Source organism: Amblyraja radiata, chromosome 13 (assembly GCF_010909765.2).
Source record: "Amblyraja radiata isolate CabotCenter1 chromosome 13, sAmbRad1.1.pri, whole genome shotgun sequence".
Classification (NCBI taxonomy): Eukaryota; Metazoa; Chordata; class Chondrichthyes; order Rajiformes; family Rajidae; genus Amblyraja; species Amblyraja radiata.
The window spans coordinates 58,426,125-58,449,563 of record NC_045968.1 but is presented as its reverse complement, the minus strand read 5'-3'; the positions used below and the strand labels follow the sequence as shown (position 1 = coordinate 58,449,563).

General features: G+C 42.3%; 1 protein-coding gene across 1 annotated transcript in view; it reads right to left on the bottom strand.

The window, feature by feature from the left end:
* LOC116980073 overlaps positions 1–21,792 on the bottom strand; it is a 34,734-nt gene extending 12,942 nt beyond the window's left edge. The window contains exons 1-5 of the mRNA XM_033032166.1: positions 21,500–21,792; positions 20,401–20,559; positions 12,837–12,962; positions 8,784–8,924; positions 5,488–5,615 (exon numbers count right to left, since the gene is read on the bottom strand). Coding sequence (XP_032888057.1) covers positions 5,488–5,615; positions 8,784–8,924; positions 12,837–12,962; positions 20,401–20,559; positions 21,500–21,713 — 768 coding nt within the window. The 5' untranslated portion in view covers positions 21,714–21,792. The remainder of the gene's footprint in view (positions 1–5,487; positions 5,616–8,783; positions 8,925–12,836; positions 12,963–20,400; positions 20,560–21,499) is intronic.
* Between the last annotated feature and the right edge of the window lie 1,647 nt (positions 21,793–23,439).

The following is a 23,439-nucleotide window of genomic DNA, read 5'->3' as shown; positions in this document are numbered from 1 at the left end:
GGGGTGGGGGGGGGGGGGTGGGGGAAGAAGGATTTGATTTAAAACGTGTACTTAAACACGACGAAATCTAATCAGGAGTGGATACTTAGAAAGAAAAGTGAAATCTCTACCGAAATGGAAAAGATCTCTGCGATTCTTCGTCTGGTTTCGGAGTAGCAATGAATCAAAGGAAGAAAGGCGGCCGGCAGCAGTCCATGTAAATGGATCCATTCCGATTGGACATCTGCGAGCATTGGGCATTGTGACATCACACGATGGAACGAATCAAAAGACAGAAAGGCAGCCGGACGGACGGCAGGCGGCAGCCACAGACTTTTATATAATAACTAGACCAAGTGCAGACCCGTTGGGTCTGTTTCCCCAACGGCGTTTGCGGGGGGGGGGGGGGGAGGGGGGGGGCTGCGGCATCAAACTCACATTAACCACCCCCCAGACACACAGGTGGGGGGAGGGGGGGTGAGAAGAGGGGAGGGAGGGGAGAGGAGGAGGAGGGAACGGGACAGATTTGGGAGGGAAAGGAGAGCGGGGTAGGGGGTGAGAGAGGGGGATGGGGAGAGAGATGTGGGTGAGGGGGGGGGGTGTGGAGGGAGGGGAGGAGGGAGGGAAGGGGAGAGGGGTTGGTGGAGAGAGGGGAAAGAGTGGGGAGGGAGAGTGGAGGGGGAAGGGGGGAGAGAAGTGAAGTGGAAGAGAGGGAGGAGAGAGGGATGGGGAGGGGAGAGAGATGTGGGGGGGAGGGATGGGGACGGAGAGGAGGAGGGAGGGGTAAGAGTGTGGAGGGAGGGGGAAGAGTGTGGAGGGAGGGGGAGAGAGGTGGGGGGAGAGGGGGGAAAGAGTGGGGAGGGATAGTGGGAGGGGGGAGAGGTGGAAGAGTGGGGAGGGTCAGAGGGGTAGGGGGAAGGGGTGGGGGGAGAGAGGGGAAGGAGGGGGAAGGGAGGGGGAGAGAGGGGTGGAGGAGGGAAAGGGGTGGGGTGAGGGAGAGAAGTGGAAGAGTGGGGAGGGAGGGGTAGGGGGAGTGGTGGAAGAGGGACAGAGGGGTAGGGGGAAGGGGGCGGGGGGAGCGAGGGAAGGGGATAGGTAGAGAGTGAAGGGGGGGTGGGGGAGAGAGGGATGGGTGGCAGAGGGAGAGGGGTGAGAAGAGGGAAACTTAGAAACAGAAATTAGGTGCAGGAGTAGGCCATTCGGCCCTTCGAGCCTGCACCTCCAGTCAATATGATCATGGCTGATCATCCAACTCAGTATCCTGTACCTGCCTTCTCTCCACACACCCTGATCCCTTTAGCCACAAGGGCCACATCTAACTCCCTCTTAAATATAGCCAATGAACAGGCCTCAACTACCTTCTGTGGCAGTGAATTCCAGAGATTCACCACTCTCTGTGTGAAAAATGTTTTTCTCATCTCGGTCCTAGAAGATTTCCCCCTTATCCTTAAACTGTGACCCCTTGTTCTGGACTTCCCCAACATCGGTTTCTATAAGATCCCCCCTCAATCTTCTAAAATCTAGCGAGTACAAGCCGAGTCTATCCAGTCTTTCTTCATATGAAAGTCCTGACATCTCAGGAATCAGTCTGGTGAACCTTCTCTGTACTCCCTCTATGGCAAGAATGTCTTTGAGCATTGGGCATTGTGACATCACACAATGGAACGTTCACCATGGGCTGGGGCTCCTGCAAAGGCATATGTAAATGGATCCATTCCGATTGGACATATGTGAACATTGGGCATTGTGACATCACACGATGGAACGAATCAAAAGGAAGAAAGGCAGCCGGCAGCCGGACGGACGGACGGCGACAGGCACATATTTTTATATATTAACTAGACCAAGTGCAGACCCGTTGGGTCTGTTTCCCCAACGGCGTTTGCGGGGGGGGGGGGGGGGGGTGAGAAGAGGGGAGGGAGGGGAGAGGAGGAGGAGGAAACGGGACAGATTTTGGAGGGAAAGGAGAGCGGGGTAGGGGGTGAGAGATGGGGAGAGAGATGTGGGGGAGGGGGGATGGGGAAGATGGGGAGGAGGGAGGGAGGGGGAGAGGGGTGGGGGAGAGAAGGGAAAGAGTGGGGAGGGAGAGTGGAGGGGAAGGGGGAGAGAAGTGGAAGAGTGGGAGGGAGGAGGAGAGGGGTAGCGGGAGTGATGGAAGAGGGACAGAGGGATAGGGGGAAGGGGGTGGGGGGAAAGCGGGAAGGGGGTGGGGTAGAGAGGGAAGGGGGGTGGGGGAGAGAGGGATGGGAGAGGGGTGAGGAGAGGGGGAGGAGAGGGAAACAGAAATTAAGTGCAGGAGTAGGCCATTCGGCCCTTCTAGCCTGCACCTCCATTCAATATGATCATGGCTGATCATCCAACTCAGTATCCTGTACCTGCCTTCTCTCCATACCCCCTGATCCCTTTAGCCACAAGGGCCACATCTAACTCCCTCTTAAATATAGCCAATGAACTGACCTCAACTACCTTCTGTGGCAGAGAATTCCAGAGATTCACCACTCTCTGTGCGAAAAATGTTTTTCTCATCTCTGTCCTAAAGGATTTCCCCCTTATCCTTAAACTGTGACCCCTTGTTCTGGTCTTCCCCAACATCCGGAACAATCTTCCTGCATCTAGCCTGTCCAACCCCTTAAGAATTTTATACGTTTCTATAAGATACCCCCTCAATCTTCTAAAATCTAGCGAGTACAAGGCAAGTCTATCCAGTCTTTCTTCATAAGAAAGTCCTGACATTCCAGGAATCAGTCTGGTGAACCTTCTCTGTACTCCCTCTATGGCAACAATGTATTTGAGCATTGGGCATTGTGACATCACACGATGGAACGTTCACCAGGGGCTGGGGCTCCTGCAAAGGCATATGTAAATGGATCCACTCCGATTGGACATATGTGAACATCGGGCATTGTGACATCACACGTTGGAACATCCACAGGGGCTGGGGCTGGTGCTGCTTCTATGGGTGAGAAGCCAGTTTATTTTTGAAATATTGGGGGGTGTGTGGGGGGGAGGATTTGATTAAAAACGTGTACTTAAACACGACGAAATGTAATGAGGAGCAGATACTTAGAAAGAAAAGTGAAATCTCTACCGAAATGGAAAAGATTTCGGCGATTCTGCGTCTGATTTCGGAGTTGCAGTGAATCAAAGGAAGGAATGCAGTCGGAAGCCGTACATGTAAATGGATCCATTCCGATTGGACATCTGCGAGCATTGTGCATTGCGATTGGACATCTGCGAGCATTGGGCATTATGACATCACACGATGGAAACGAATCAAAAGGCAGAAAGGCAGCCGGACGGCAGCCGGACGGATGGCACGAGAGTTTTATATATTAACGATAGATAGATAGATAGATAGATAGATAGATAGATAGATAGATAGATAGATAGATGTTCGTTGATTGGATAGCTCACAGCACAAAAGCTTTTCCCTGAACCCTGGTACATGCGACAATAATAAATTAAGCTAAGGTTGCAGGTTGATGAGATGCTGCCAGAATAGCTTGAATAAGTGACTGTGGTGCAGTTTGGTTGCATGCTACTCTCTCAATGTTGTTCCTGTGTATGCATCCCTCCCGGTGGTCTAGGTTTGCTGATATAGTACAAGGCACTCATGTGTGGTTCACTAATAGCCACAATACCTTCTCATTTCACTTTGACTCCCTTTGATGAATTGACCAAAAACTTCCTCTCTATATACTCCTTCAGCAGCCTTTATGTTTTCCTCCAATCTAATATTAATGCCTTGTGATGTTTACTATGTTAAAAGATTCTGCATTTTTTTATTGAAAATGTATTTTTAGATCTTTTGTTTAAAGGTGTTGTATTTTAGTTTTACATTCCATTAAATAGAGTAAATCACGACCAGGAACAAAGTTTTATGAAAGGAAACTACTGTTGTGTTTGTAAATGCTGACAATTATATCTATGACAATGCCAGCTACAAGTACTATGGATACAAACCATAACATGTTCTGTAAAGAGACCTCAGACACAATGCAAATGACCAGGCATAATTATGTCAAATAATTTATCCATCATCTTATTTATCCAACAACTTGTTACCTTATAAGTTTTCATGTTCTTGTGACATTTTAAGACATTTTCTAGTTCTAGCGTTGTGGAAAACAATAAACATAATATTACACTGTGACTTAACTAGCTACCTGAGAATTGCCTCAGGTGAAACAAATAGATTTAGTTTCCTGAATTGAAAGTCCAAAGAGTGCTTCACTTAAGAGAAAAGGAAAGATTGATGAAAATAATAAATCAGAGGATTAAGATTCCTGTGTAAGTATCAAATGAGAGTTTAGATATTTGATATGTCAAATATTCACTTAAGCTCTATTCAGAGATAATTATCACAAATTAGTTTGTAAACCTAAGTTATATTACAAATTAATTGTATAATTATATACTTTGGGCTTTTTAGGTTTCTTTGCTTCTATATTAAATAGGTTTAATTGGGGCTTATATTTACACTGTTCACTTTTTCTACATGGAGCCGATTAATATAAAGTTCAGACAAAGCCATGTATCTACTTATTGAAATATAAAATAGAACTGTAATGATTATTAATATTGCTACTACTTTCCCACAAATGAATCGTTGTGTATGTTATATACAATATTTCCAACCTTGTTCCTACAGATTTTTAAAATGTATCTTCATCTTATGCCTACACTGGTATATAATAACTTTATGTAGTTCTGTATGCCTATATCCTTGCTATATCCTTTCAGCCAACTTACAATACACAATAAGAGGATTTATCATTTACAAAAGATTTTTTGTTTGTTTTATATTGTTTCATTTAGAGATACATCGCAGAAACCGGTGCCGACCATCGATCTCCGTACACTAGCACTATCCTACACACTAGGGACAATTTACAATTCTTACCGAAGCCAATTGGCCTACAAACCTGTATGTCTTTGGAATGTAGGAGGAAACTGGAACATACTAACTTCGTACAGCCGTAGTCAGGATCAAACCCAGGTCTCAGCCACTGCAAGACTCTACCGCAACAGCCCCGTGCTGCCCTCAAAACTCTATAAACCCTTTTACAAGCCTCCTGCTTGGTAAACATCTTCATTTTACAAGAGTTACAAAATGAATACTTGTTTTAACCTATCCCTAGTAAAATTCAATAATGTCACGCAGAGGTAACATAAGATAGAAAACAAAAAATATCATTGTGTATTTTATATCCATTCGAGATACCTTTGGATGCTTCACATAATTCTGATAATATACTAGATTTGATGTTTTAATACGATAGTAGCACTGTAAGAATTCAAAGTATAATAAAACTAGGTACAGAAATTAATATTACAATGATTAGGGAGGATACTTTGAGCTAAGATAATGTGAAATAGAGTGATGTAAAAGGTAGTTTGTAATTATCAAATTATATTCTCATGTAGGTATGCAGGTGCATTAAATTAATTTTGATATTAAGGATGGATACTTTCTTATTACTAGCCACCTTTTCACCCAGATATTACCTTGTTTTGTTCTTCTATATTGTAGGTTTTGGGAAAAATTGCCTTATCACTTCCATCCTTCTCAATCCCTCGCTGTTGGAGGTAAAATTGCCAATTGGTTTCAAAAGAAAAAAAGTTCTCACGGAAATCTGTGGACATGAACAAATTTAATGATGCAAATTACAGCAAATACATTTAGAATCTCATCATGTTCAATTATGACCTGAATAGAGATATATGGATGATACTCCACGTCTACATTCTTCCTGTCCCCGCCACTTATCGCACCCTGCCACATCATCATTAGCACAGCCAGAATGTGATAACTAGGAACTACAGATGTTGGTTTATACCAAAGACAAACACAAAATCCTGGAGTAACTCCGGAGCAGACAGCATCCTTGGAGAACATGAATAAGACTGAAGAAGGGTTCCAACCGGAAACGTCGCCTATCCATGTTCTTCAGCGATGCTTCCTGACACGCTACCTCAGGTTGCCAGTTCTTCAATCTACAGGCATTAGTTTTCTCATGTCATAGATTATCATTCAAAACAGCAGGTTCCTTAGCACTGTAGTAGCATTATTACCACTAAGTTACAAAAACATTGGAATCGCAATGGCTTTAGAAAATTGGATCATATAATGAAATGTGAAACTACAATGAAATAATGAATCGCGGAATGTTCACACGATGGATGGTGGCCATTCAGCCCATCCAGCCCAACATGTTTGCCCCATTCTAAGCAAGAGCAGTACTGCTCCACCACCCTCTGACCAAAGCTCTACAAATCTATTTCTCCTAGACCTTCACTACACTACACTACAATTGAATCTGCCTCCACTATCCTTGGCAATGTTCTCCAGATTCAAGTCAAGTTGAGTTTATTGTTACATGCACAAGTACAATGAGGTACAGGTACAATGAACATTTCACGGCCACATACATTCCGACCGCCACACAAAAGCATAAATGATGCATAAATTACACACAAAACTTTGAAAAGAAGCCTGTGCATAGAGTGCAATATACAATTAGAAAAGTCCATGGTCGTGTAAGAGGTGATCAGTGGTGTTCAGTAGTCGAGGTAAGATTATGGTTATGCAGGTTGCTTCTTGAAGGAAAGTACTGTAGCTATTCCTGTACCAGGTAGTGTACCACCTGCCCAAAGGGGCAGTGAGAAGGTGGGTATCTTTGAAGATGGATACCGCCTCGTTGAGGCAGCCCCTTATATTGATGCTTTTGATGGAGGGGATGGCTGTACCTGTGATGGACCGACCGGGCTGAGTCTGCCACTGTTTTCACCCACTTGCTTGCCTGTGCATTGGAATTGCCATATCATGCCATGATGCCACCGGTCAGGATACATTCCACAGTACCGCTCCAAAATGCTCTAGTGCTTGGCAAGCTAATTCTCTTTAAACTTCCTGGAAGGTTGAGATGCTAGCCTGCCTTCTTTGTGATTACTATCATTTACAGTACAAAAGAAATGCCTCCTCTAGGTACTCATCTCCATTCTAATAACAATAATAATGGATGGGATTTATATAGCGCCTTTCTAATACTCAAGGCGCTTTACATCGCATTATTCATTCACTCCTCAGTCACACTCGGTGGTGGTAAGCTACTTCTGTAGCCACAGCTGCCCTGGGGCAGACTGACGGAAGCGTGGCTGCCAATCTGCGCCTACGGCCCCTCCGACCACCACCAATCACTCACACACATTCACACACATTCAAGGGGTTATCTGTGAAGATTTGCACGTATCCCTGTTACCGTGTGGGTTTCTTCCAGATGCTCCTATTTCCTCCCACGTCCGAAAAGTGTTCAGGTAGGTTAATTGGCATTTGTAAATTGCCAGCCGTGTAGATGGGTGGCATTGGATTTGTGGGCAATTGAGAGGCACATAAGAGAAATTAATTCCCAGGGGAATTGATGGGGGGGGGGGGGGGGGGAAACATTTCAATATTACTCAGAGTATGAACACTCTTGCCATGTGATACATTCATTCAATCATCATCGTTGAAAACATTCGCGACACAGTGGTGCTGGTTTCCAACGGAAACGGTGACGGACGCACCACACATCTCTGTCCACCAGTTCCTGCGGACTTCCGCCGCTGGAAGTATAGGATGTTGTGGTTTATGTGTGTGCTTTACCATCATTCCATACAATGCGATGTACGACAGTGATCGCAACTTCTACTGAAGTGTGGATGGCTGTTGGCTCACTCGAAGCTCCTCCGCCCTTTGGCAGGTCTTGTTTTTGGTCCTGTTGGGGGTCCACAGCCCCCTCCTCACCTGGAAAACCAGGTGGGGGAGACTATCCGCCCATGGAGCAGGTAGCACGGGATTATATGGTACCCGAGGTGGGGGGGGGGGGGGGAGAACTCCCCCCGACCTGACCTTAGTATGATACAGAGATCACTTATTGGCATGAATAGCGTGTAACTCAAATATATATGTGCGTGTGTATATATATATGTATTATTTGATTAGTGTATAATATTAGTGTATAAATGTAAATAATTTGGTGTACATATAGTGGCTGGTGTACATATGGTGTACATATAGCTGCTAAATTTGGATAAGATAATTACAAGCAGTTGAATAAGGGGTGGGAATTAATAAGCTTTGGCTTCTTCCTGCTCCTTTTCGGACACATATGATTTCATTTATTTATAGATATTGTTTATGACACTTTATAAATATTTTTGTTTTGTTTTTTTGTATGCTGTTTCATACTTGATTTTTATTCTTTTATTCTGTTCGAAATAAATAATAATAATAAAATAAATAAATAAAAATATGCGCACGTGCACATATATACACGCGCACATATATACATATGCACATACATATATATACAAACAACACATATAAACACACACACACACACTATATAAAAATAATTGTTACACACTATTCATGCCAATAATAAGTGTTAAATACATATCTATTTCTTTATTCAATAAAACAGAAATAAATAACTGTTGAGATGAAGACGGAGCCATTAGTTACACAATATTTTCTAGCACAAATATGTAGCAAAACATTTTCACAATTTATATTTTATGCACAGATTGTTTAATTTTGTCATATTCTAGACGTATCAATTTGTTTATTCACTATAACAGAAGTAAATGATAAATGTTGAGATTTTAAGATAGCGAGAGCCTTTAGTTAACACAATATTCTCGAACACAAATGTAGCAAAATGTTTTTACAATTTATATTTTATGTAAAGATTGTGTTTTATTTCAGTCAGAAACTAAAATAAATAGTAGAAATTCTATATATAGAATTTAATTCATTTTACCTGAGAAGTGCTTCATCTTCCTTTCACAGTATTTTTCTGCAGTTGGCATCAATTCCATCATCCTCCTTCCCCACTCAGCAATAGGCTTCCCTTGAATAGCGAATGATGTAAAAACTGCTGTAGAGAAGGTACCGAGAAACCCTACAATTGAATATATTTAATGTTAATGCTTTGGACAGTACAGTAGACTGAATTCCTTCAGTATTTGAAATTAGAAACGGATTATTCAATGAAGTTGTTTCAACACCAAGGTATGTTCAACCGCAGAGTGAATCGTACAATTCTGTTTCATTACAGTATATCAAAATGGGTGCCACCAAGTTCAGATATCCACCCGGCTTTCCTTGATGCATGGATCATACCAGTTAAGTAAATGTACAAAATAACAAATACGAAAATGTAGCAAATGGTGTCCAGGGCAGAAACAAACACAACCATACATAAAATCCTATCGCACGCAAATGTCAACTGTCTCTTCGGCCACATGATGTATGTACCCTCATTTTTTTGTTTACTATTATTTTTTCCACAGTGAAAACAAGAAAAATACTTGAAACACTAAGAGTCTAAAAGTCATACAGGCCCTTCAGCCCAACTCGAACATGCTGACCAAAATGCCCCATCCAAACTAGTCCCATTTGCCAAGGCCTGGCGCACATCCTTCTAAACGTTTCCAATGCATATATCTGTCCAAATGTCTTTCATATATTGTTATTTTCTTCAGCAGCTTCCTTGGGAAGCTTGATCCATATACCCACCACACTGTGAAAAATGTTGTCCCTCAGGTCCCTGTGAAATCTTTCCTGTCTCACCTTATACCCATGTCCTCTGGTTCTTGATTATGGGTCTGGTCACCCGCCCGAAGGCTCATTGCCGGCGTAACCGTGAGGGATCTGGAGACGTTGCATATGAGGAGCAAGGGCCGGTAGGAGGCTGAACCGGGGTAATGCCAACAGCGCCTTCAAGGTCGGTTGCAGGAGATGTCATTGGGACACAAAGATGGCCGGGCGAGGAGAGGAGAGGGACGTTGGTTCGCGGGAACTGCTCCAGTACATCGAGCGCACGGGCTGACCGAACTTTGGACTTTGAATAATGGCGCCACAAATGGTAGCACCGCATGGGTAATATATGCAAAAAGAATTTCACTCTGCAGTTGCATCCTATTATAAAACACTATTGAACTACTCTGGGTAAAAGCCTCTATGCATCCACCTTATAGGTATCTTATTTTATTATAGATATCTTAGCCTGCCCAGCCGCTAGCTATAGTCTTCATTTCATGGCAACATCCTTAATGGAATGTTTTAAATGGGAGAGTGACCAAAACAGAACACAATACTCCCGAAATGCACTTACTAATGTCTTGAAGAACTGCAACATAACAATTTCTTTGTAGTTACCTGACTGATGAAGGCCAACATGCCAAAAGCCTTCTCCACCACCCTATTTATTTGCAATGCCACTTTCAGGGAGCTATGTACTTGTACTCCTAATGCCTACAAACACTCCTTGGCCCAGTTTTTCAGCTGATCAAGATCATGCTGTAATTCTTGATAATCATCCTCACTGTCTACAATACCACCTATTTTGGCGTCCTCCGCACACTTCTAAACATGCCCTGTACATTATCATCGAAATTGTTAATATAGATGTCAGTACTGAACCCATATTTCATTAGATACTTCATTTAGTTGACAATATTATTTTGCCTCTTTCAAGTCAGTCAGTCCATTTTATTTGTATAGCACATTTAAAAACAACTCACATTGACCGAAGTGCTGTACATCAGTGCAGATACTAATGTGCTACATACAATGGTACACAAACCTAACAATACATACATAAACTGTTTACAGCGCCCCCTCAGAGGGCCTCAAAAACGCTAGGGAGTAGAAATAGGTTTTAAGCCTTGATTTAAAGGAGTCGATGGAGGGGCAGTTCTGATGAAGAGAGGGATGCTGTTCCACAGTCATTTTCACTTTCATGTCACTTCCAACTGTCTTATTTGAATTATCCACCAATATATGCACTTAACAAGGAGACACAACCTAAGATCTTGCGCACACAAGAAACTGCAGTTGCTGCAATCTTGAGAAAACCATGAAGTGCTGGAGGACTTCAACAGATCAGGCATCACTTGTGGAGGGAATGTGGGAATGTGGGGAGGTGGGGGGGGGGGGGGGGGGGGTGAGGGAATGAAAGGGAACAGAACAAACATGGAACATTAGGATCCTTCAACAGACCTGAACCAAAACCTAGTTTATCCATTTCCTCCACAGATGTTGCCTGATCCATTGAGTTCCTTCAACCCTTTGTGCTTTGCACCAAGAACCTTAGTTTCTGATAGTTGATTTCATAACAATTGGTCCTTGAAACTTAAATGGGTGCAGGGTTAGGAAGCAAGATCTACATACATTTCTTATGCCAGATTGTGGAAACACATTCTAGATATACAATGTGTAGTATCATTAAATAGAAAAGATAAAAATTAAACAAGGTATATTAAACTATAAATAGCTCTGATATTCGTACTATAATAAAGATACACAAAAACATAGGAGAAGTTACAATGAAAAAATCGATCAGAATGATATTGGCAAAGTGCATTTATATTTATCAAGGAAGAATAAACAGGCTAGGTATTTTCTCTTGACAAGTACAAGGAGTGTGAGGGATAAGGGATTCAGGAAATAATGAAAGCTCGAACTAATAGATATGAGGATTGTTTCCATTTCAACAAAAGAGCATAACTGGTGGCCATGACCACATAAACATTCAACCAGGAGTTTTTGAAGGATCATTGTCTACTGCATAAAAGTGTTTGAGGAAAGATTTATAGATTATTTGTCTAAAAATAAGAGGGAGAAAAAAATGGCAAGATACTGTACGTATGAAGGGGAGAGGCGATTATCGTGTTACCTTGACTGAGTTAAGGTAGAAACAGGTTAAATGTTTAAGTAAAGCATTAGCACTGTGATGAGAAATCGGAGCAAATGACTTAGTTTAGTTTAGAGGTACAGCATGGAAACAGGTCCTTCGGCCCATCGATCTACACCAGTTCTATCCTACACTTTTGCATCCTACACACTGGGGGCAATTTACAGAAGCCAATTAACCTGCAAACCTGCAAGTCTTTGCGATGTGGGAGGTGGAGGCAGGTTCTCTGGATGCTTTCAAGAGAGAGCTAGATAGGGCTCTTAAAAATAGCGGAGTCAGGGGATATGGGGAGATTCACATTGAATGGCGGTGCTGGCTCAAAGGGCCGAATGGCCGACTCCTGCACCTATTGTCTATTGAAACCCCACGCGGTCACATGGAGAACGTACAAACTCCATACAGACAGCACCCGTATTCATGAAACCGAGACTCTGACATTGTAAGACAACAACTCTACCACTGCACATTGTGCTGCCCCTGTTTCTTTCCTGTACAGTATTATTAACAGCATGCTGGGGTCAAGGAAAGAGCGTTCACGTCTCGTCCCTGTTTCCACCAATCTTTCCACCACCACGCACACAAAGCACAAGGCAGACACCATTGTATGAAGATGCCGGGATGTGTGTTCATCTCGTGCTGAACAACTTCTAATCTTGTGTGTGGACTCAATAAGAAAACAGAATGTTAATACTGTATGTATTAACAGAATGTTAATGCTGTAGGTTAATTCTACTTAACATATATAAAAGTGTAGACCAGAAACACTAAACGTGGGACTGACTCAGTGATACATTGTTCAAAAGTGTTAATATTTTGTTTACTTTATCATTCCTAATTGTCTTACTTAAGAATGCAGATGATTTACATAAATAATGTTCTGCTGTTTAAACGTTCTTCGTTTTATGGCATTGCACATCTGCTGAAAGCCTAACCATAGGGGCTCTATGCTACAATGTAATGTTTTAGTCAGTAACATGAGAACTGTGATGTGGCTGCCATTCATTGTACTGTGAATGCCATAATGAATTCTGTCATGGATCAATACACTTGATGGCCATCACAGTACAGTTTGGACATGTACTTCATGCACGTTACCTTGCTACACATGCACTTTACCTGCTGGATAACTATGTGTCATTTGCCCACATTCAATGCTGGCTTGCAGAAGGTCATTCAGTTGCTCCGCCTTTGAATAGCACATTCCAATGCACATTGTTCTCGCTGCCGCTCCAAATTTAGGTTCTGTGAATTGACATGTGACAGAAATTAAGAACAGTACTTCAAATTCCACATGTCCAATACACGTCAAAGCAACTAATGCAACAAGCAACCGAAGTAGGGTCTCGACCCAAAACGTCACTTATTGCTTCTCTCCAGAGATGCTGTCTGACCCGCTGAGTTACTCCAGCTTTTTGTGTCTATCTTCAGTTTAAATTAGCATCTGCAGTTCCTTCCTACACAACTAAAATAGACAACAAACAATAAACAATAGACAATAGGTGCAGGAGTATGGAGTTTGTACGTTCTCCATGTGACCGCGTGGGGTTTCAATAGACAATAGGTGCAGGAGGAGGCCATTCGCCCCTTCGAGCCAGCACCGCCATTCAATGTGATCATGGCTGATCATCCACAATCAGTACCCCATTCCTGCCTTCTCGCCATATCTCCCGACTCTGCTATCTTTAAGAGCTCTGTCTAACTCTCTCTTGAAAACATCCAGATAATTGGCCTCTACTGCTTTCTGAGGCAGAGAATTCCACAGATTCACAACTCTCTGGGTGAAAACATTTTTTCTCATCTCAGTTTTAATTGGCCTCCCCTTTATTCTTAGACTGGATCCTGGTTCTGGACTCGCCCAACATTGGGAACATTTTTCAAATGTTTGGATGTTAATTGACTTGTTTCTTCTGTTTTCTTGCTTACAATTACTATCACAATTGTGAACTCAGCTTTCATTTGAATATTTTCACCTATTTAGACATTAAATGAATAAAGATTTTATGATAAATACCAAATTCAAACTTACTGTTAGTGAATATCTACTACTTTCCAAATGTGCTGTTCAAGTTCTAAGACCATTGCATAATGTCCAAGTGTGGAATTGTAAACTTTTCAATTTGTAGTTTCAGCATTCAAGACAAGTCAAAAGAGTTTATTGTCATCTGTGCCAGATAGGACAATGAAATTCTTGCTTTGCTTTCTATCAAAAGGAATGCGACAAGTAGCACCACAAAATTACAGAATGCATCAGATTATTTCCAGTGAATCGTTCAAAATCCACCAAAGCATTCACTGTTACTAATACTATTGTCCCAGATAATTCTGAATATGTTTGATATGTCATTTTTTCACAATTCTGGGACTGAGTTTTGTCCATAGGAAACCACGAAAGTAAATAGTTTGTGTCGGAAGGAACTGCAGATGCTGGTTTAAACCAAAGATAGACACAGCGGATCAGGCAGCATCTCTGGAGAAAAGGAAGGTGACGTTTTGGGTCGAAACCCTTCTTCAGACTGAGAGGGCTAAGGGAAACGAGAGATATTTTACGAGATAAATTGCTTACTTTGCTTCTCCCAAAGCAACAAAGTCTGAAGAAGGGTCTCGACCCGAAATGTCACCTATTCCTTCTCGCCATAGATGCTGCCTCACCCGCTGAGTTACACCAGCATTTTGTGTCTACTAAAGTATTTTAAATATATCTATTCACATTAGTAAAGCAAGATAAATGCTCATTTCCTGCATTACAGGTTGTAGAATGAAGATCAAATCAGAATTTGGAATTATTATATTGAACTCTAAAATTTAAATACACTACCCTCCCCAACCTAAACTAACATGAAATACATACATGGAAATGACATGATGGATAGAAGCCATTTAGCCAACTTCATTATTCACCCATAATATGTCTTGAGTGAAAATGTTTCCTGTGCCTTACGTACTAAGTTTTCTTTCATTTATTTTTGAACCTACACTTGTCCTTTATCTTCAGTACTTTAATTCAATTATTATATGTTTCCATAATTTTAAAGCCATTATATTGCCTTGTAATCCATTTTGTTAACAAAAAATACTTTTTTATATCCATTTCTTCATAGGAGTTAGCATCCTGATCAATCTATGTTATACCACTCTAAAGCCTTTACATCTTTTCTATCCTATGGAGTCCAGTGTTGCAGAGACTATTCGTTAACAATAGGTTTGAATTTACCAATAGATCATAAAATAAACTTTAATAATGAAATCTGATTTCCAATTGTCCTCTTAACAATTTATGTTGATGCGTGGCAATTACAATGTATTCCTCTCGTTAAAACTGAGAAATATATTCACGTTATTTCACAGCTCGACCTGTGCCAAGTGCCTCAAGATTCCTTCTTCACATTATTAAGTCAATTTCCATTCAGAAATCAAGTTTATTTGGCAAAATACATCAATTTTGCACTTACATTTTGGTCAGAATTTAGCCCATTCCCTGATCTTATCTATTTCCCCTTATGATTAATTTTGTTCTATTTAATTACACTTCCTATTTTGGTATCATCTGTTCACGTCACCAACACTCCAGTTTGGTTATTATCCAAATCATGTACAGTCAGCCCTTGTTATAACAGACCGCTGCGGGGAATATTGGCCGTTGCTGCCAACTGTCCGCTATAAGTAAGTTAATGTTATCGTACAAGTTGTAGAAACAAAGAACTGCAGTTGCTGGTTAATACACAAAATGACACAGAGTGCTGGAGTAACTGAGCAGGTCAGGTGGCATCTCTGGAGAACATGGATAGATGATGTTTCGGGTCAAGACCCTTCTTCAGACTATTGGTCAGGAACTGGAGCTGGAATCCAGGTCAGTTGACGGCCCTGCCTGCTGGAGGCTGGGAGAGAGGTGAGGATCAGTGGAGTTGCAGCCCGCGTGTGTGTGGAGTTCTGCCAGGGTTGTTGGCGCCAATGGCAGGCATAGCTAGCAGGGCAGGCCATGGGGGGTGTGGGCATTGTGGGGGGGGCACGGGCAGTGGGGGGGGAAGGCGCGGGCAGTGGGGGGGGGGAGGCGCGGGCAGTGGGGGGGGGGAGGCGCGGGCAGTGGGGGAGGGGGGGCATAGGTGTGGGCCAGGGGTGGCATAGGTGTGGGCCGGGGGTGGCATAGGTGTGAGCCGGGGGTGGCATAAGTGTGAGCCGGGGGTGGCATAGGTATGAGCTGGGGTGGCATAGGTATGAGCCAGGGGCTGGGGAGGTGGCGCTAGCCGGGGATTGCGTCGGCAGCCATTGGTAGATCCATCCGCTATAACTGAAATCAGTTATAATGTGGCCCGTTAAAATGAAGATTTACTGTACCTATATTATGTATGCGATGGTCAGGTGTGCCCATGAACTGGATCGCCACGATTACCAGTACCCACATCTAATAACTCCGCAAATCCCACTCTCCCAAAAATGTTCAATCTTAGTTGTTGTTCTCCCCCTCATTCCATACCCCAGAAATCTCTAATAATAACAACATGCTCCTTCAATGTCATGAGAGTATGAGAACAACTATCATGCCCATTTGTGAGAAAGTTTGCTAAGGTGCATTCACTGCAAATTCTCTCCATGATTGACAAGCTTTTTCCAGCTGCCTATTTTGACATTTTATCTTGACATGTAGTCATGTAATTCTTTATGAGAGTCTTTGCATTTCATAGATATTAAGATAATTAATTTGCAATCACTTTACATTGGCATTAACAATGGTTTCCTCTAAAGAGTACTGATGGCACTATGGTGCTGTCCAATCCTCTCAATCAGCTCCATAGAATTTAACACCGAGGACTCATTCATGCAGTCCTTAGCACTTGTAGGTTCCTAAATATCTCATTTGGCTTTGGAATAAAGCCAAACATGTTAAATAACATTTAATATTTTTATTTTCACCCACATTACTCATCTTTCCATTGTGGAGTATTTTTAATGCACATATGTGGCATCTTCTGTACATAACAACACCCATTGCAGTTAAGAATCATGGACTCGTACGCAATTATTGGACATTTCCACTGTTAGATTTTTTGTAACCATATCATGATGTCATTGGGAACTATGGGGTCAAGGAAAGAGCGTTCACGTCGCGGTCCTGTTTCCACCAATCTTTCTACCACCGCACACAAGAAGTACAAGAAACGCAAGACAGACACCATTGTGTGCAGATGCCAAGAAGTGTGTACAGCTCTGCCTGAACAACTTCTAATCTTGTGTATGGACTCGATAAGAAGATTGAGAACTATAGACCAGAATGCCCAACAACTGTGGTAGGAAAGTTACTGGAAAGGATTCGGAGTGATAAGATTTACATGCATTTGGAAATAGAGGGGTTGTTTAGGGATGGTCAGCATGATTTTGTATAACGATAATAGTCTCATTGATGTGGCTCCGTTTTTTTAAAAATAACCAAGAAGGTTGATGAATACGGGGCCATAGACATAGTCTATATGGACTTCAGCAGGGCCTTTGATAAAGGTTCCACTCAGAAGGCCACTCTGGAAAATTAGATCATGTGAAATCCAGGGAGAGGTAGCTAACTGGATTCAGACTTGGGTTCACCTTAGGAAGCAGAAGATGATAGTGAAAAGTTATTTTTCAGACTGCAGGACTGTATTAGTGGTGTGTCTCAGCAATCAGTGCTGGGACCATTATTGTTAGTCATCTATCAATGATTTGGCCTGTAGTTGTAGTTGGCCTGATTTGTAATTTTGAACGAGGTTACACAAAAATAGATGGTATTGTGGACAGTGAAGACAGTTATCATTTATTACAGCAGGGTCTTGATCAGCTGGACAGGTGGGCTGAGGAATGGCAAACAGTTTAATTCAGGTAAGTGTAAGATGTTGTATTTGGAAAATCAAAGAATGTAGGACCTTCATAGTGAACGGTAGGGTAATGAGGAGTGTTGTAGAACAGTGGGATCTAAGGAGGTATATTGAGTGAGCTGCCAGAGGAAATAGTTGAGGCAGGTACAATAACAACATTTAAAATACACTTACAGATAGGCACAAAATGCTGGAGTGACTCAGCAGGACAGGCAGCTTCTCTAGAGAGAAAAGGGCGATGCTTCGGGTCGACACGCTTCTTCAGACATACACTTGGACAGATATGCGGACAGGCAATGTTTAGAGGAATAAAGGGCCAAAGAGTGAGAAAGGGCCAAAGGGAATCCTCCCTGGGTGCTGACACAATGTAGTGGGCTGTCTTCTGGCTTCTACCTTTCAACTCATTATATCTCTATACTTTCACCCCATTATTCCTACTTCCCTCTTTCGATTCGACATTTCGATAAAAAACATCTTCTGCTTCTCCAGTTGTCTGCCATCAGCTCTGGGTCAGTTTTTTTTTCTAAGTTCATTGCTAGCAGCATGATAAATGGGTTGCTCCATCTGCAACATACCAACCTATCTGAAATTGACATCATCAAATACTCTTCAAAAAGCATCCCAAGCCACATTTATCTCATCAATCAGCATTAAATTCTTTATCTACTTTTCCACATTAGGTGCTTAGGCACATTGCCACCTTCCAACTCATTGTTCCCCTTTTCTATTAATCTCGGAACAGATTTTTTGCCCCACTGTCAATACCAAATTCAAGCAGAATGAAGCGGTACACATACCCCATTTCGCATTGATGGCGCTGAAGTAGAGATGGTTGGAAAATTCAAATTCCCAGCAGTAAATATTGCCAACAACTTGCTCCATCCAAGACCGCAAGAAATTGCAGTGAATTGTGGACTGAGCCAAGACCATCACACAAGCCAACCTCCCATCCATTGACTCCATTTATATCTCGCGCTGCCTCGGCAAGGCCAGCAGCATAATCAAGGATGATTCGCACCTTGGCCACTCCCTCTTCTCCCCTCTCCCATCAGGCAAAAGGTATAGAAGTGTGAAAAAAACCCATCCAGATTCAGGGGCAGTTCCTACCCAGCTGTTATCAGGCGATTGAAGCATCCTACCACAACTAGAGAGCAGTCCTGAACTACTATCCACCTCATTTGGAGACCATCAGACTATCTTTGATTGGACTTTACTGGCTTTACCTTGCACTAAATGTTTTTCCCTCATCACGTATCCGTACACTGCAAATGGCTCGATTGTAATCATGTATTGTCTTTCCACTGACTATTTAGCACACAACAAAAGCTTTTCACTGTACCTCGGTAAACATGACAATAAACAAAACTTAACTAAACTTTTGATCAAAGGCAAGAGATATTTTCTATAATTCATGATATTTTCTTTGGCCATGGTATTTCTCAGAAAAGGACACAAAGTGTTGGATTAATTCTGTGGGTCAGGCAACATCTCTGGTGAAGTTTTGGGTCAGGATCTTTCTTCAGACTGGTATCTTCAGACAAGGACATCCTCAGTCCTTGTTCATAATGTTGAGTACAGTCCATCCTTTGCCTCTCCTCATATGGTTCACAGTACCCTTGAGCAACTCTAGGAAGGAACTACAGATGCTGGTTCACACAAAAGATAGACACAAAATGCTGGAGTAACTCAGCGGGACAGGCAGCATCTCTGGAGAGAAGGAATGGTTGACGTTTCAGGTCGAGACCCAAGATTCAGAAGAAGTATCTACACTCGAAACGTCACCCATTCCTTCTATTCAGAGATGATGGTGTCTCGCTGAGTTACTCCAACATTTTGTGTCTAACTACAGAGGATATGATCCTGCCACTGTAAAGTACACAGTTGTCCTTTCATTTTGAGCAGGGTCAACTTTGTATTGCAATAAAGCTTTATCTATCAGATGGATAATTGTGCTTCAGTGATGACCAATTGATTTTGTATTAATACTCTTGCAGTCATTCACTCACTCTTCATTGCAAATGTGTCATACACCAACTATAAGAAGTGCCCTGACTATTCTTGTCTATCCTGAAAACTGCAGAGAATTAAAAAAACAAATCTTAAACATTATGGAAAAAACAATAACATAGCTTCAAAATTACTATCTTATAGTTGGATTAATGACGAAACTGTGCGATGTATGTCTGCGTGTATGAATATTACAGTCTTTTACTGATTCTTGGTCATAAATTATTCTTTAGACAATAGGTGCAAGAGTAGGCCATTCAGCCCTTCGAGCCAGCACCGCCATTCATTGTGATCATGGCTGATCATCCACAATCAGTACCCCGTTCCTGCCTTCCCCCCCATATCCCCTGACTCCGCTATCTTTAAGAGCCCTATCTAGCTCTCTCTTGAAAGTATCCAGAGAACCTGCCTCCACTACCCCCTGATGCAGAGAATTCCACAGACTCACAGCTCTCTTGTTCATCTCCGTTCTAGATGGCTTACCCCTTATTCTTAAACTGTGGCCCCTGGTTCTGGACTCCCTCAACATCGGGAACATGTTTCCTGCCTCTAGCATGTCCAAACCCTTAATAATCTTATATGTTTCAATAAGATCCCCTCTCATCCTTCTAAACTCCAGAGTATACAAGCCCAGCCACTCCATTCTCTCATCATATGACAGTCCTGCCATCCCGGGAATTAACCTTGTGAACTAATCGCACTAATTAATTGCACGGGATTTAATTGCACTAATGCTGTAGCAGCACTAAATTACCTACATCTTTCCTCAGGAGTCTAGCAGCACAATTTACAGACTGAATGACATGCTTAAAATTATATGACATGGTCTTCACCTTTTCTATTTATCGATGTGTATCTTTTTGAGGAATAGGCTTTTTTTCGGACTTGGACTCCATCTGATACTGGTTGTAAAGGACATTTCTGATAGGTATGCAACGCCAGAAGATATCTCTTTGCAGCTTGAGTGCAAAATTCTTGCATGGAATCGCATCCTGAAAGACAACAAATTCCCATTCCTATTAACATATGATCTTGAGACGAAGTATAATATATTCAATCAAACACATTCAATGTGGAAATTGTTCAACGTTGAGAAGGATATAACAAAAACGAATTGAATGTCCCATCCATTGCATTAGAGTTCTAACCATGAATCCACACTCCAAAGGTTTAGGAAGTCACAGCAAATGCTGGTTTACACCGAATGGTCACAGAATGCGGGATTAACTCAGCGGGACAGGAAATATCACAAATATTCTTTCTCTCCAGAGGTGCTGCCTGGCCCGCTTAGTTACTTCAGCATTTTATGTCTATCTCCAAAGGTTCATTTATCGTCCTGGTGCTAACGGAACTGCAATATACATTCAAAACTTTCATCACATGGTACACAAGTCGACCTTTACAAGTTTAGTTTCTAAATGATGGCATCTTTGGAAAAGTAACGGGGGGGGGGGGGGGTGCTTTGACAGGACCTCGGGTCTACTTTCTAAAGTACCCCAGTCAGTACCTTCAATGTTACCATGAACATTGAAACTAAGGTCGGTATTATGAAGCAATCCGAAGATTAGATTTCTCATCCAAATCTGGACGGAAGGGATAAGATTCGTTTTGCAATGGCGCTTTCATGAATGTGTTGAGCGTTCCTGAGAGCTTGTGAAACTAAACGGAAAATGCGATGGATAAAGTCGCATGTTAAAAACTGCAAGTTGTTAGAGAGTCACCCGAAGCAAGAGGCGAGCAGTGATACCTGAAGCGTTTATTTCTGCTTTAGTGCCAGCATAGTTCACATCACGCGAGGATTATGTGTCATGTATTCGTGTGAATGAAGCGTGTTGGTGGGCGGGCAGTGTGTAAGATGGATAACAATACCATGGGACAAACTGTAGTCATACATAAACAATAAAGAATAGGACTCGAGAATAGAAAACTCACCACAAACCAAAGCTTCGGCGGTCGCCATGTGCATGAGCGTATCGAATGGAGCCCTCCACTGAAATGGTTTAAAAACCATTATGTCTATCTCTGCTGATAAATCAGACTCGGTCAGCTTGAATCCAGCTTTGTTGCACCCGTGACCCGTAACGTTATAATAGCCCATGGCATTCCCGAGTGCTCCAAGGACCATGGCAGCCTCGTACCTCTCCATTGTACCGGCTTCCTGAAGCCTGAGCAAGAAGCGGCCGTCCCTCGACTGTGTCGAGTCCCCACACACCGGGCTCTCCTGTAGTGTAGCTCCGCCTCGGCTTGCTTACACACGAGGTACAATTCTCACCCGCAGCGACTTGAAACGTGTGGGAAGGAACTGCAGATGCTGGTTTAAAACCACGAGGAGAGAGAAAAAGCCGGAGTAACTCAGCGGGACAGACAGCATCTCTGGAGAGAAGAACAAGAAGGGTCTCGACCCAACACATTCACCTATTCCTTCTCTCCAGAGCTGCTGCCTGGCCCGGCCCGCTGAGTTACTCCATCTTATGTTGTCTATCTGCGACTTGGTACTCTGCAGATTAATAAACAAAAACAAAGTTTCAACTTACCCACAGGGAATCGTCGTACACAAATAAAGGCTGTAAATTGGGTTGAAGAATGACATTGTAACGGATAATACTCAGGTCAAACACCCCAACGCGTGAGGGCGAAACATTTGGTTCAATTTGAACTTTAGACTAAGAGCAGGAAGTTTTTATTAAATGTTACCTCTGATTCCGATCGCAACTTAAAACGACTTCTGAAACTTACGACTGGGTTATAAAAAGACGCCAGTTCGTATTGCAAGCGTGAAACAGGGAAGCCACACTATGAGTGCTGGAGTAACTCAGTGGGTCAGGCTTCGTCTCTGGAAAACGTGGATAGCTCTATCCGTTGTTCTCCAGAGATGCTGCCTGAGCCGCTGAAATACTCCAGCATTTTGTTGCAGTGCAATGCTTCTAAAATGTCAACCTTATCTAGATTCAGGATCTTATTGTGGATTCAGGATCGCGACGTGTTTCGTAAATCAGCAAACCCAATCTGTCGAAGTTTGACACAAAAAGCTGGAGTACCTCAGTGGGACAGGCAGCATCTCTGGAGAGAGTCTGAAGAAGGGTCCATTTTGTGTCTATCAGTCATATGAATTTACACGCAAATCTTTGATCTTAAACTCATGGTCCAGTTTTTCTGCACAACGTATTATACAAGTTCACACCAGTGTAATATCCGTGCATAACATAACACAATCAATGACTATCATATTCGGGGAATTGTATTGAAGTAATAATCGGTATGAAGCAGAGATATTTCCCTTCCCCGTATTTTAAAAGAGACACAAAAATAATTATTGTAGCATGCATTATTAACTATCGTCTATTAGCAATAAGACGAATAGCGACACTGCTACTGGTCAAGTCACAATAGACAATAGGTGCAGGAGTAGGGCATTCGGCCCTTCGAGCCAGCAACGCCATTCAATGTTATCATGGCTGTTCATCCCCAATCAGAACCGTCGTTTCTTGTTACAAAATAACTAAATTAAAATCTATTTTGCAATTATTAAAGTAAGAGTGTGACGACGTCAAAACAAATAACAGAAGCTCGTCCATTATTTGACGATGTGCTGTTAAGACTGAAGACATAATCAGAGGATATAAGGTTGACCAGTATCTTGTGCCGTTCTTCGATTTAATCCAGCATCTGCAGTTCTTTCCTGGACATTTCATATGACAGATTACTGATAAAACAATGAGATAATTTCTTGCGAAATTCGAGATTAAGGCTGATTCCTAGATTTCGTGGATCTTTTCTATATAATAGTTCGCCAGCAACTTTGAAATCTGGTATAGGTGGCATGTTTTAGGAATTACCATGAATTTGGTTTCAATTGAATACAGAATTAAGAA